The sequence below is a fragment of the Procambarus clarkii genome, chromosome 83 (genome assembly GCF_040958095.1).
Source record: "Procambarus clarkii isolate CNS0578487 chromosome 83, FALCON_Pclarkii_2.0, whole genome shotgun sequence".
Lineage (NCBI taxonomy): Eukaryota > Metazoa > Arthropoda > Malacostraca > Decapoda > Cambaridae > Procambarus > Procambarus clarkii.
Genome location: NC_091232.1, coordinates 9335317 through 9350495, shown reverse-complemented (window position 1 = coordinate 9350495; position 15179 = coordinate 9335317). Strand labels below are relative to the sequence as shown.

At 39.6% G+C, this 15179-nt stretch overlaps 1 protein-coding gene across 4 annotated transcripts in view; it reads right to left on the bottom strand.

Annotated features, from left to right (window-relative positions):
• Positions 1 to 4733, bottom strand: part of LOC123768642 (KH domain-containing, RNA-binding, signal transduction-associated protein 3) — a 632375-nt gene extending 627642 nt beyond the window's left edge. For 3 of the 4 annotated variants that reach the window (XM_069316370.1, XM_069316372.1, XM_045759277.2), the window contains exons 1-2: positions 3952 to 4733; positions 3766 to 3804 (exon numbers count right to left, since the gene is read on the bottom strand). In XM_069316370.1, the coding sequence (XP_069172471.1) occupies positions 3766 to 3804; positions 3952 to 4120 (208 nt within the window). In that variant the 5' untranslated portion in view covers positions 4121 to 4733. The remainder of the gene's footprint in view (positions 1 to 3765; positions 3805 to 3951) is intronic. The other variant, XM_069316371.1, reaches the window with a different exon arrangement.
• Positions 4734 to 15179: the final 10446 nt, after the last annotated feature.

Genomic DNA, 15179 nt, shown 5'->3' with positions numbered 1-15179 from the left:
TGGTTGAGGCAAGGCTCCTGTTGATGACTTAAATACTTTCCTGTTAATCGACACACATTTTCCAAAGCCTTTAACACAGTACGCATACTAATCTGAAAAAAGTTTGGTCATGCAATAAATAAATCATTAACAACACAGATAATAAACGGAAAATGATGAGCGGAGAAATACTCGATGCCATCTTCATCAAAACAAAAAGAAGTTGACGTTACATGATACAGTTGCAAGTATTTATATTTATCCAATGTAAACACCTCACAAACCGCTGACAATTACTGGTCTTATCTCACTACTGTTCATTGATAGGACACCGGGGAGCTACTTTCGTGTTGGTGTCAATAATAATAAAAGTATTCACAGATGCTCAGGCGTATCTCCGCCAACTGAGAAGATCATGTGAACAATGTACATGTTGACGAAGCTAAAACTTCGAGTAGCCAATAATGTTGCATACATACATACTCAGTCGCAACCGTCGATGAGTGGGGCGACTGATATTGACCGGCTCTCCTACAGTGGCCGGTCAATATTACATACCTGTTACCTTTATCACAAAAGGAAAAGGGTCAGTCACCGCATTTGTTACAGATACGAAAGTTAATTTACCAAAAAAAGAAATGGTAGGAAAGAAGGTATTGCAAGCAATCACAAGCAAGCGCTAAGCCTGGAAAGCTATATAGCCCAGTACGGTTATCTTGAGGTTATCTTGAGATGATTTCGGGGCTTTGTGTCCCCGGGGCCCGGTCCTCGACCAGGCCTCCACCCCCAGGAAGCAGCCCGTGACAGCTGACTAACTCCCAGATACCTATTTACTGCTAGGTAACAGGGGCATCAGGGTGAAAGAAACTCTGCCCATTGTTTCTCGCCGGCGACCGGGATCGAACCCGGGACCACAGAATCACGCGTACAGTGTTCTGTCCGCTCAGCCACCGGCTCCACCAGTTTAAGCACTACACTCTAAGCTTTCGATCTAGTTATATAAACACATCGAGACTCGTGTAGTGAACAGCACCACAAGGCACGACTACAATACCATAAAGTAATCCAAACGTTTACCTGGTTGCCATGTGACACTAATCTGGCCAATCAATATTCACACAATAGAGATGCAGAGTAGATTACCACTTGATACTGATATGATGTTACAATGAAGGCATAAATAGAAGACTGAGTGCTTAGTTAAGGAGTTTCAGAGACCTTACAGTGAGCATCCTGGCCTGATTGGTAGAGTAATGGCTTCGTTTTTTATAGGCCACAGTTTAAGTCCCTTATAATCCAAATGAGTAAAAAGGTTATTAAAAAAACACAGAAACTGAAGAATATATACCTGATCGCTATCGTGTTTTATTAAAACATCATCAGTGGCTGATTATGTGTTGAATAGACAAATGTTCTTCATATTTCTTTTGTTTTATTGTTCTTATCAAATAACACGCTTTGGGATATATATATATATATATATATATATATATATATATATATATATATATATATATATATATATATATATCTGACACACAGTTGACTCAAATGATTCTGAAAATAGTGTTTATATCTTCTATTAATTTCCTTAATTATTCTCACTTACTTCATGGTTTCTTCTTTTTATCTCACTGTGTTTGTGACAATGTGTACGTGTTTGAGTGTTTGTGTGCGTGTTAGTGTGTGTCCACGGATTCTTGGCTGAGTTTAAAATATATTTAGGTCCAATTAAATTTGTAGAAAACTTATAGAATAGAAAATTTGTGCTCCTTCGGATGGTTGCACAGCAACATGCAAACCGCACGGTCAATGTACGTTAATACTGCTGTGTCCCAGTGATAAGAGATCCTCTGAGCTAGAATAACAGTGAACACCGGAGCCGCCACATGATTTACCCATCTCCTGACAAAGTTTTAATGCTGCTGGTCCTTAGAACTTGCCCTTAAGATATAGCAGCACTGTCCTTTTATTATTCATAAAGAAGTGTGTAATCGTAGTGTGCTAATATTTCCGCTCTAAGTTACACTAAACTTCGTGCCCTCGTCATTTTTGTGTTAGACTGATACTGCCAAGCTGTCTGTGCTGCCGGTACAGTGTACGGCCAAAACATGCATAGAGGTTCATTACACAGAAAAATCACAGTAACGTTATATATCAATGAGAAAATACACAGAAGCCGTGATGAGGATTCGAATCTATGCGCTGGGAATATATCCCTTCACAGGGATTACTACAAGGCTCAATTTCTGATTATGAAAACTGTATGTATCTTTAGATTAGTCTGTGTTACCATAGGTAATATTGGAGTTGGGTTTTGATGGGTTGGATTTGGTTAAGTTGGGTTTGATTAGGTGAAGACTCGCACGGAAACACTTAAAGTTGCACATGAGATGGGGGTTCTACCTTTTGTTTTGTTAATTTATGTCTATACTGACAAACTATTTAAGGGTTTCTTGTGATCCAGAGCGCTGGTCTACAGAGGAGGAGGAGGGCCGTGTTTATCTCAGAGATCCAACGGCAGTCATAGTAAATCTGTGAATGCTATGAAAAAGTTAATGCAACTATTTGTTTATATCATATATGTACTCCTTTAAGATATACTTCATACGTACAACTTTAGGGTATACTTCAGAAGCAATAGTTAAGTGATCTTAGCCAATTTCACATTATTTGGTGAAATTAATAACGAGATACTCCATAAAGGGTATAATGACACAGAGACATTATACACAGAGTAACATTATACAAAGTTACGACGTTTCAGTCCGTCCTGAACCATTATCAAGTCGTGTGAGTTATTTATTCCCCCTCACGTTATTGTGACATATTGTCTGCAGTATAAACACTACATTTGTATGTGTATATGAACCCCACTGTAATACCACTGAAACAAATAATAAACTACACGCAACTCGACTGCACGAAGCTCTGGCGGCTCGACTTGTGACAGTGCTACCAGTACATCACTCAGAAGTCTAGTTAAGGACGTCGCCAGCAGAGACAGGTGGGAACACGTACAGACAGTGGAGTCTGAACATCCAGGCCGACCCACCGAAGTTCAAAGCATCTCCCTTTCACTTGATTCTACAACAACTTGCAGGTGTTGACGCTCTCATGATGCTGGCCGGAGGAGTGAAACAATGTTGTAGTTTTTCCGGATGTTCCTCATGGCAAATATGTACATAGTATACGCATGTAACATTTAGTATGCTTTATATAACAATATGTATAGCAATACCATGTAGAGTATATCTGTCGCGTAAAAAAATCTACATTTACGCAGAAACGGTTTAGATAATGAAGATTTCAGTAACGTGCAACGCAGTTTTTTTTCAATATCTAGAAATTTCCAAAACGTCTCATGACGGAATTTTATTCTCGTCTATATATTAATTTTTTATTTAGATAATTAATATATATATATAATATATATATATATATATATTATATATAATATATATATATATATATATATATTATATATATATTATATATTATATATATATATATATATATATATAATTTGCAAGATTATAAAATATGCATTGTTGTCATGAAAGGAAACGTAGGCGGTTGAAAGTTTGTCCGAATCAAGTGAATGAGAATCTGGAAAATCATCTCCGTCTTAAATCTGCGTAGGAGCGAGAATTAAAACGCAGACACAACTCACACACATCGTTGTGTAATAGAAGCAACACACACACACACACACGCACACACACAAGCCACGCTATTCCTGACAAGCGATACGGGGTCAAAACAAGCCTGGCACTCTACTGATACCTGATTCATGAGCTGAAGTCATCAGTAGAAGTTCTCGTCCTAAAATTAAATCAATACTATTAGCAACGATGTAGTCAAAATATACTAATATAACGATCAAACACAGTATATTAATCGTCACCAGCACCAAGCCACACGTGACAAACAATAACACAGCATTCCTCAGCATCCCTCAGACGTGCTTACCTGCTGGGTTTTTTTGTCCATTGGCGGTAACGTTATTGTTGTTGTTGTTGGTGATGGTGTTCTCTGGGGAGGAGAGCTTGCCCATGGCGGCGGCGGCGCTGCTGGGGACGGAGTGGGCTTCGTTGATACCTAAGTGGCCGTTCAGCACTCTAGAGGTGTTTTCATTCATGCTACGAGGTGGCCCTCCACCCCTAGTGCGTCCTTGTTGTCCCGCACTCCCACTGCCTTAATAAACACACACGCGTCGATATCACATTGGATGCGTGAGACTTGGTGTTTCCTGATAAATGATATACTAATATAACCGAATGACTGAGCGAACGTGGAAGAGTTTTGGGGAAAAAATAAGAGATGTATTTGTATCTCTGTGTGTGTGTGGAGGAGAGTGGCGGAGCAAGCGTGAACCAGTGGCCTCCACAGCCTCACACCACACTTCAGATATTTAACAGAAGTCTGGTCGTAGCACGAAGTGATATATGTTTACAGAGAAACTAATGTTCGTTGCAACTTATTTAGAATAAGTTGCCACTATTACAGAAAACAATGACCTTTACAATGGTGAAATTGTGGTTAAATGACCTCAAATGATGGATTTCTAGTAACACTGCCGTGGATGGGGGACAGAACCTAAAGAGGCTCGTCTCCAGAGACTAAAACAACAGGAGAAATCGGTTCGAGCATTGGCGATGGCGTGCTCGACCCGCAAACCACTTCGCGCTCCCGCAGTCGAGACCAAACTAAGGAGAGCACGCTGGTCTCATGGCCCCTGGGCCGGGTGCCAGTCTCGAGCGCCACTGTACGACAACTGCCTCTATGGCCCTCACCTGCGGCGCGCACGAGCTGTCCTCCCCCCGCTCCCCAACACCCCCTACCCTTTCCCCTCTCCTCCCTCATGCAGCAGCGTCTCCCCTCTCCCCCACCCTCAGCTCCCCCCCTCGCCCCCAATGACCCCTCCCTCACTCCACCGCTCAGTCAGGCACCCACCTGATGTGAAGGGTTTTCCTACCCAGTACTCCTCTGTTGCGTGTGTTTACCTTCTTGCAATATTAACTGATGAGATGTTTTATTGTTTCAGACCACAAGTGTTTTTGTTAATGGAGGGAGGGAATGTATTTATCTCCCGTAGCATACCTCTGAGGGTCTGCATGGTTTCTGGCAATAATACTGCGTGATTGGACACTGTTATGCTGGACACTGTTATGTTGGACACTGTTATGCTGGGTGCTGTTATGTTGGGTGCTGTTATGCTGGACACTGCCATGCTGCATTTCTAAAGTGAACGAAGCACTCCCTCCCTTTCATCATAGTTAGAGCCCAAATCTAAGTAGGTATACAAATATTGATAAACAACAGATATCACTGTCGCTACAACTGCTATTTTCTGACGAAAATTTGGTTGAAATCCTGAGTTCAGTATCTTGTACAATATTAAAAAAAAACTCTTTTTTATTATATTTCTTTTGCTTTTATTGTTTAAGGTTTCTCTCACTATTTTTTTTTTACCTGTTGGATCCCCACAATGTTCAGTCAGACGTATATATCTATCAATGTTAACATACAATACACCAATATTATTATACAATCGTTATATAATCTTTTTGCTGTTGATTGTACATTAATGCGTTACATTAAGGTGCTTCTTCCCTACCTTATCAAGTAGACACAGATTTACCCTTATCTCATTTCCCTGTGCTTAGTATATATATACATATCAGTATGATTAATGTATGTATGATTAATACTTAACATTTAATTCACTCTCCCCTTCCACATTGTCATTTAAACATGGGAATATGACATAAACCATTACACTATAACTGTTCCTTTACTACTATCTAAATAAACCATCAGTTATTCCATGGTTTCTTGTTAACAAAGCCATAATACCTGTGCAGTTGTTCATTCGTTAACTGGCAGACTCATTCATCACTTATTGCATCGCAACTTTGATGCTTGCAACTCGTCAAAACCCCGTTGCTTTAGTGAAATTAAAGGCACCTAAACATTAATGCTTCTCGCACTAATGAACAACGGTCCCAATAAGAAAAATTGCCAAGGTTCGTACGTTTCTCGTTACGCAAAAACCACTTTAAATCTGACGCTTTTAAAATCGTAAGAACTGGTAAAAATAAATAAATAAATAAATAGATAAATGCCAGAAAGCATTTAAGTAAATAAATAAATGCTACGTAAATAAATAGATGCTAAATAGACTAGCAAGTGTAAGGAATGATGCCGTAAAGTTATCAGTCATCTTGAGATGTATGACTCGTTCATGCCGTTAATAAAGGAAGCTGCAAGCACGAGGCCCGACCAGAAACATTGATAACGGTGGACCAATTAACGCTTCAACATCTAACTAATAAAGCAGACGAACAGAAGCTCCGTGCTGCTCGGGGCCTTCATCTCAGACCCTTCTCTTGCACCTCCGAGCAAGTATAAAGTCACACGTGATTTGTGAACCAGGAGTTCCAGCCCCGTTCCTGTGCCAGGTAAGTCCCCTACGGGCTCACCATAGCCCGTGCTACTTAGAACGTTTTTTTTCCAGTAGCTGAATCTTAAACAACAATAACAACATGTGAACCAGCAATACATTCATGTGTGCGTGTTCATTTTTATCCACTCCTGTCCCTGTGGGTACTGTGTGCGTCTTTAGGGGGTTGGGATTGAGGACGGGGGTTCGATCCCACCGCTCTGTATATTTCGTATGTATGTATGTATATATATATATATATATATATATATATATAATATATATATATATATATATTATATATATATATATATATAATATATATATATATATACATACATACATAACATATACATACATACATACATACATACATACATACATACATACATACATACATACATACATACATACATACATACATACATACATTAGGATCTATATCCTCAAAGAACAGATTATTATACACTGTAGTAAGCCTTACTGGCTTATTCTTGAATGCACCTCAAAATTTTTGTTTTCAAATCATCCAAATTACATTGTACTTTGTGCTTTATTAAGAAAAATCTCGCTTCCTGTTTTCTGTGTCTAGGAAAAATAATTACTTCCCTAAAGCTTTGTTATATTTTTGTTTAAAGAGGAAATGCGCATTCATTTCCGTCCAAAAATTTTGTTTTATTTCAGGGAGATACGTAATATGCGATATATTAACCAGTGTTCAATGAGCAACTCAATCGATATGTTGACCAGTATAGAACAGCCAACACAAGGTGGCTTTGTTTTATTACTAATGAAAAAATATGCGAGGCTTCCATCGATGCAGTTAAATTAACTCTCTGAAATAAAGAACCACGGTGCGCAGGTCAGTGATCTGTATTTAGGCTGGACAGTAATTGTGGCTTGGACAGTGGTTGTGGCTTGGACAGTGGTTGTGGCTTGGGCAGTCCTTGTGGCTTGGAAAGTCCTTGTGGCTTGGACAGTCCTTGTGGCTTGGACAGTACTTGTGGCTTGGACAGTCCTTGTGGCTTGGACAGTCCTTGTGGCTTGGACAGTACTTGTGGCTTGGACAGTCCTTGTGGCTTGGACAGTCCTTGTGGCTTGGACAGTCCTTGTGGCTTGGACAGTCCTTGTGGCTTGGACAGTCCTTGTGGCTTGGACAGTCCTTGTGGCTTGGACAGTCCTTGTGGCTTGGACAGTCCTTATGGCTTTGACAGTCCTTGTGGCTTGGACAGTCCTTGTGGCTTGGACAGTCCTTATGGCTTTGACAGTCCTTGTGGCTTGGACAGTCCTTGTGGCTTGGACAGTCCTTATGGCTTTGACAGTCCTTGTGGCTTGGACAATGGCCACCACTACTGAAAGGGAAAGTATCAAAAGAGATCGCTAAGCCAGAATGACTATAGAGCGCTCGGAAAAGTTATGAAAACGAGGAGCTGGAATATGAGGGATGGGTGAGGGATGGGAGCAGTCGGCTATCTGCTGAATGTATAGAAGAGGAGCATCAAGAACTTGTACTGACGTTAGCTATAACTTTGTTCCACCAGGCAATAATTGTTCCACAATGCAATATGAAGATGGTGCAACGTGTTCTACTAAGTTTCTAATGGTAGGCTTGGTTACAATACTACAGAAGAACAGCTCGTAATAACATAACATGCTTACTTTTGGTATTCCAGAAGAACATCTTACAGTAACATAACAGAGGTATAATTCACTTGCTTTAGACACTTCTGAAGAACATCTCAAGATTTAACGCACTTCCTTGAGGCACTTCTGAAGAACATCTCACATCACAACAAAAGTATGACACACCTCAGGTGCTTCAGAAGATTATCTCATAACATAATAGAGGTATAACACTTTGTTTAGGCACTTCTGAAGAACATCTTTCCACACAGCAAAAATGTTAATGGTTGGTATGCCAATGCCACAGATGCACAGTATTTCTTTTCGGCAATTTTAAGTTTTGTTCCCATCCCCACGTGTGAAAAGCCCTATAAAAGAAAATCTTTCTAATTTGTCAAGAAGAAACAGCTATAAAAGTTTTCTCATGTAACTTGTTCCAAGAGTCTGACATAAAAATATTATAACACAAATTAAAAAAAAACTTCGTTGCTACTGATCTGAGTCGGTTTTTGTTTTATAAGTCAAATATTTTCCGCATATATACAGTATATATCAAAGTTTAAATAAAGCAAACATATATGTGTATATACAGAAGAATGGGGGGGTGGTAGGACTAGGTCCACGGGAGACATCTCCCGTCACGCAGGGTGCAGTCGCGCCTCCTCAGATCTCCAGTATCAGCTCTTGATACTGGTAATGGCTCAAAAGGGCCACCACATACGGGCTATTCATGCCCGTGCCACCTTTTAGGTGGCTTAATCTTCATCAATCATCTGGGGGATGGTAGGACAAGAAAATATTAACTGTCTCACACCACCGACCGTCCTAGTAGTTGGGCACCATTCCTTTCCCCCCCGTCTCATCCCAAATCCTTATCCTGATCCCTTTCAATCGCTATATAGGCGTAACTGCTTGGCGCTTTACCTGGATAGTGTCCTTCCCTTCCTAAGGATGAACGGAATTATATTTTGTACACTATAAACAAGGGAGATTATATTTTTTTATAATTGTTTCGCAGGATTAATTATGAATTTGAATCATCTTTTGAGCAGACTGGAACTTGGCAACTCTAACTTAGCACTAAATTTGTTTGCATGAATAATTAACGTTGCATAAGATATAGAGTCAGTTTGTCCTACACGAGGACTCATATAAATCAGGTGCAGCAGTCGGTATATCATATATATTTTGGTTTAAGTAATGGCGATACTCTTTGCAGGAATAATATTAAATTTCCTGTATGCTCTGAAATGTTTAAACTCGAGACAAATCCAAAGGGACACGTCGCCTACAGCTGTTCGGTATTTTATAGAAAGTGCCGAGCAATTCTCTCCAGACGCCCTCTGGAGTCTTTGATACCAAGACCAGGCAGGCGCACCTGAAGGATTTCTTTTCGAGTCATCGGTAGTGATGTTGAGGTGGATGTGGCGTTGGTAATGTTAAGGGTGGATGGTGGTAGTGTGGATGGTGGTGTCTGGTGATGCGAATGGTGTGGGTCTTGGTGGCTGGGGTAATGATGGTAGTGATCATGTACTCTCGCTATTTTACGTTTAGCTTTGTGTTTCACGAGAGTGGATTCTACAACGGTTCAGAATATTATTGTACTGTCCTCGTATATGCTGCATACATTGTTTATTTTGAAGTTCTTTTGTAAATCTTAAATACCTTATTAATATTTGCCTGCTTCTCATAATATGATAATATTAGCCTGTTTATGAGCGTCTGATTGATTGATTTATTATTAGTAGTATTATTATTTTCTACCACAGACGTGGCCACACATTTACAATGCTAACCAGCATATTAAGCCACCCCAGGAGGTAGCACGGGCATGAATAGCCCGTAATGCGTCTGGTTTTAGTGTTGGTGTTATCTTCACTCCCAAACCGTTTTCTCTTTCCATTTTTTCTGTTGTGGTGTAGACCCCTTCTGGGAGCTGCTTGGATGGGTGATGACATTTTCTCCCTTATAATGCTTGTTTAAAGAAATTCGATTGAATACCAAATATGTAAAGTTATTTTCATCACGTCAGTGGAGTCTTATATTCACAGTCTGAATATAGAAGATAATAATATTTTCTAACCTAAATGGATCTATATATGTACGCTATGGGATAAGACATACAGATTGACTGCATTTAGTGTCATTAAAGATGTTGAAAATGTGCGCTTTATCGTCGGACTAATAAATAATAGCACTGATAGGTTACGTTAGGTTCGGATGGTAATAGTAAGAAAATAGCTTATATAATAGACGCTGACAGCAACAAAAGCACACACCCACTCGTGGACCCTCCATAGCCAGGGAATACAATTAATGAAACACAAAGTGTTGCATTTGCCAATGCAAAAGAGATGTTTTTCTCGTTGCAAAATACATAGGAAAATTATCATAATTAATTTGTTCGTCCAAACCAAAAAATTAAGCTTTAAAATGTAAATATATTTTTCTATTACAAACATTTCCAACTTATTTTAATAAGATCGTATATTGCTTCAGTATCAGTGCACGATCACTAAAATCATAGTTCTTCATTGGCCATTTCTTCCAAAAGTGAGATAAGTGGGAAATGGGAAGAGAGGGAGGGGACAGAGAGAGACGGGAGAGAGAGGGAGGGAAGAGAAAGGGAGGGGACAGAGAGAGACGGGAGAGAGAGAGAAGGAAAGAGAGAGGGAGAGGAGAGAATATGAGGTAAAGAGAGGAAAGAGACATACCTTTTTCGATCTCTCACTGCCTGACTTTTTTTATACTTTGTGTAGCAAACAGCTACCAATCATTGCTGACAACAACACCCGTGTTTGTCAAACTTGTACTTGGATTCCCTACTGGGTCCCTCTCTCCGTGAACCTTTTAAGTTACTATCCCTTTGTAGTTCTGGAGTTATCAGAATCTGATAATAGCAGCACATAGAGAGTAAGAAGCTACTTAGAACAAAGTTACATTTAAGCTGTCCATCAATAAGCAAGACTATTCTAATGGTTGAAAACTCAAATATCAAAGGAGGATTTGTGTGTGATTTATAGGCGTTGGACGTGTCAATTAAATAGATTATAATTTGGTTAGAAATGGGAATTCTAATATCACTTACATCACTGATAGAGGCAAAGATGTTGGGACATGCACGAATGACCTAATTGCTGGGAATATGAGAGCAATGAACCTAATAACGACGGAGGGAGAGACGTCAGGCATACGTAATTTTTTAGCAGAGAATGATGAAGTTAGGCAGATGAGTTGAAAATATTATTGAGGCATTTTAGAGAAGACTGTTAAAGGTGAATGTGGACACGAGAAAAGCTCTTGTTTCGCAGAGAAGAAAGTTCCATGATCTATAAAACCTTCTGTTAATATAGTAATCACCTTTGTGTTTCCGGAATAATGATATTGCACGCATACATATTTAGATTTAATGGACACTCATGCCTGTTTGTTGTACAGAAACATATATCTATTGTCACCAAGACTCTCCAGAGGTCACATTTGGTCCGGGAGACATCTCCCGTCACGCAGGGTGTTGTCGCACCACCACAGATCTCCAGTATCATCTATTGATACTGGTGATGGCTCAAAAGGGGCCACCATGTACGGGCTATTCATGCCCGTGCCACCTTTTGGGTGGCTTCATCTTCATCTTAACACATTCACAAGGGAGACATCTCCCGTCATGCAGGGTGCAATCGCACCTTCACAGATCTCCAGTATCAGCACTTGATACTGGTAATGGCTCAAAAGGGCCACCACTTACGGGCTATTCATGCCCGTGCCACCTTTTGGGTGGCTTAATCTTCATCAATCAATCAATTTCTCCAGAGCATAGAAGTTCAAGCAGCAACGCTAGCAAGGCAGGATCCGTCAAGATGAGTAATTCGGGTCAAGCACATGCCCATGGGCCTAAATCATAACGGAAGGCAAGAAAATTTTGACAATTTTTCGTGAGAAATTAATAGTGTGATTCGCATTGACTAAATGCCACACAATTACCATGCAGACTTGCTGTGTCGACTACACGAGTCAAACACAAGTTAGCCACCGTAGTATTATAGGAACCACTGCAGTGATTTTGCATGTCGTTGTTGCAACACGCATTGCAGGATTTTTTTTTTTTTAGGTTGCTGTCAACAAATGCCACACTGAAGACCTCTCCTGGCCGTGTCTTCTTCACACTTGACAACCAACGTTTACCTGTCTCCCAAACTGAAGGATATTCTGCGAGGAAATATTTGTATAGATGATAAGTTGAAAGCAGATGATGATCCTTTATTTTGATGATTATCTTTATCTTAGATGATGATCCTTTATTGACACAGGTTTCTCCTAATGCAGTTGAACAGAAATATGCACTAAAAGGTGATATTAACTTAAACAATTCCTCACTTCTATAATTACAAATTTGTGATATATAATCTAATCGAATTATTATATAAAAACATAAAAGGGTTACACGTAGATTATCCTGCTCGTGTAAACTAAAGGAGAAACTTAAAGATTTTTCCCGAATTTAACCAAACCCAAATATTCCAGTGCTCCTTACCCCTACATAAATTAGGCCTGTGTTAGGGATTAAGGATTTCCATATAATTATCATCAAATGATACGTCAAATGATACGACGGAAAACAGGAAAATCGACACCTGTTGGTGATGGACCACAGGATCGAACGACCAATGCAGACGTAATATTCTAAGATGAAGTCTGATAATGACCTTTTGTGCCCTCTGTAATGCTTTTGCGCTACCGCTCACAGGATGAGTATGGGGTGCACAATAAACTAGCCGCCTTCGGCGGCAACAATCAAAACAATGCAGACGTCGCATAGTTAGTATTAGCGTGCGGGAGTCATTCCATATAATAATCCTGATGATATATATCCATTATATACATTATATATACATTATCAGGATAATAATCCTGATGGTAATCATCAGGTGACGACTTACTTCACTGATTGATTGATTGATTGATAAAGATTAAGCCACCCAATAGGTGGCACGGGCATGAATAACCCGTAAGTGGTACTTATTTCACTGTTAAAAACATGAATTTTACAGGTTCAGGATAGCGAGACAAAGGATATCCTGTGTGTGGATCAGCAGAACTAACAAAGAGGTTGTGGGTGTTGTGAAGGCAGTAGCCACAAGCTGTGGTGTTGGGGCTCGTGGTATTGCGACTGACCAGGCTAAAGAAGCACCTGGTGACTGAGTGGACAGCGCTCTGGATGCGTAGTCTTAGGGACCCGGGATCAATCCCGGGACATGGCGGGAAACAAATGGGCAGAGTTTCTTTCACCCTGAATATACTTTTACCTAGCAGTAAATAGGTACGTGGGAATTAGACAACTGCTACGGGCTGCTTCCTGTGTGTGTGTGTGTGTGTGTGTGTGTGTGTGTGTGTGTGTGTGTGTGGTGTGTGTGTGTGTGTGAGGAGGAAAAAATCAGTTGATTAACAGTTGAGAGGCGAGCCGAAAAGAGTCAGAGCTCAACCCCTGTAAGCACAACTAGGGGAATACAACTAGGCGCATATACACACACAAGTAAACATATCCATGACAACACATGAACGCACATTATGCGAACACACTATCGTCACACCATTACACTAAACACGCAAAATTTATACAATAAATACTGTAAATACCAGTATCGAATAATAGTTAACAATTATATAAAAATAGTTGTATTTTATTATGTATCGGCAGATTTGAATTCAGAGCTGGATTAAAAATAATGAATATTTTATTCTATAATCTCATATTCGAATAATTCTGCCTTTTCCTTCTTTCCTATTTATTTAGGTCTTTCCAATTTCGTGTAATATTATTTATTTTTTTTTTCATATTAAATCCTACATATAGATTGTGATCCGCTAACAAAATCTTTTCACGTTGCCCTTGTTCAGTGGTGTGAAACCATGCCACAGTCCCTAATGACGTTCCTGCCTATATTATCCCAATTCAGTCTGCAGCTTTTTTACGGGGGGTATTCATGCACGTGCCACCTCTTGGGTGGCTTAATCTTTATCAGTCATCAATGCAGCTTTACGGGCTCACCATAGCCAGTGCTACATGGACACTTCGTTCTGAGTAGCTAAATTTAAACAACAACAACAGCAGCTTTTTTCTAATCAAATCAGTAGCTAAATTTTCATTGACAGATCAGCATTGGGAGAACACAGAGGCACTTCTTGGGATGAACGATGACTTCTACATTCACTTTGAGGTTCGGTAAACTCTCAAGAAATGACATTCTGGCTTAATTCATGACAAATACTGTATTTTAAACATAAACAAATAACACAAGATCTCTTTCATCTTTCTTAAGAAGAAACTTGTCAATTCTAACATCTGGGAAAGACGAGTGTATGACGACGGTTACAAAGGTTTTGATTGACAAAGAAATCATAATTTGTATTAGGAGGATGACATCGAAAGCTGATTTTTTCAAGTAGTAACATATTTTTTAAATTATTACCATTCAGTAAATTTCAAGAGGTATTCTGTGTTCCGGTGATCACAAGGCTGCGATGCACGTACTGCAACAAAGGCCACATAACAATATATCCATAATCTTGTTTTCTAAATGGACGATGTTTTATGCTTCTGTATATTCCCGGCTTTTTACATGTCGAGAACAAAGAAAGAAACACAAGGTAAAATACAATTTCACACGGTGGACGGTACGACGAGCCCCGCTGCTGACGGCCAACGGCAACTGAATGAAGTTAGTCAATATTTATATATTTTTTAAATTTCTTAAAAAAATAAATTATAAATGTGTTTTCTGAGCGATCGATGACATTTTTACGTGTCATAAATTATAAAAGCCGGTATCGTATTTGCCTGATGTGTCCCTTTATGCTGTGTATGGATAATCTAACGTCATTTAGATGTTAGATATCAAAGGTCACTCAATTTGCCGTCCCCTGACCTGTATATCAGGTTAGTTTTTCCTACCCCTATGCCTCTGGCTGCATGCTTGCCTGCCTCCACCTCTGTGTCTGTCTATTTGTTCAACTATCCCTACATATTTTTTTGCATCTCTCTACATCTCTCTGCTTGTAATCCTTAATTTCATTATCTCTTCTTGAACATCTCTCTCTCTCTCTCTCTCTCTCTCTCTCTCTCTCTCTCTCTCTC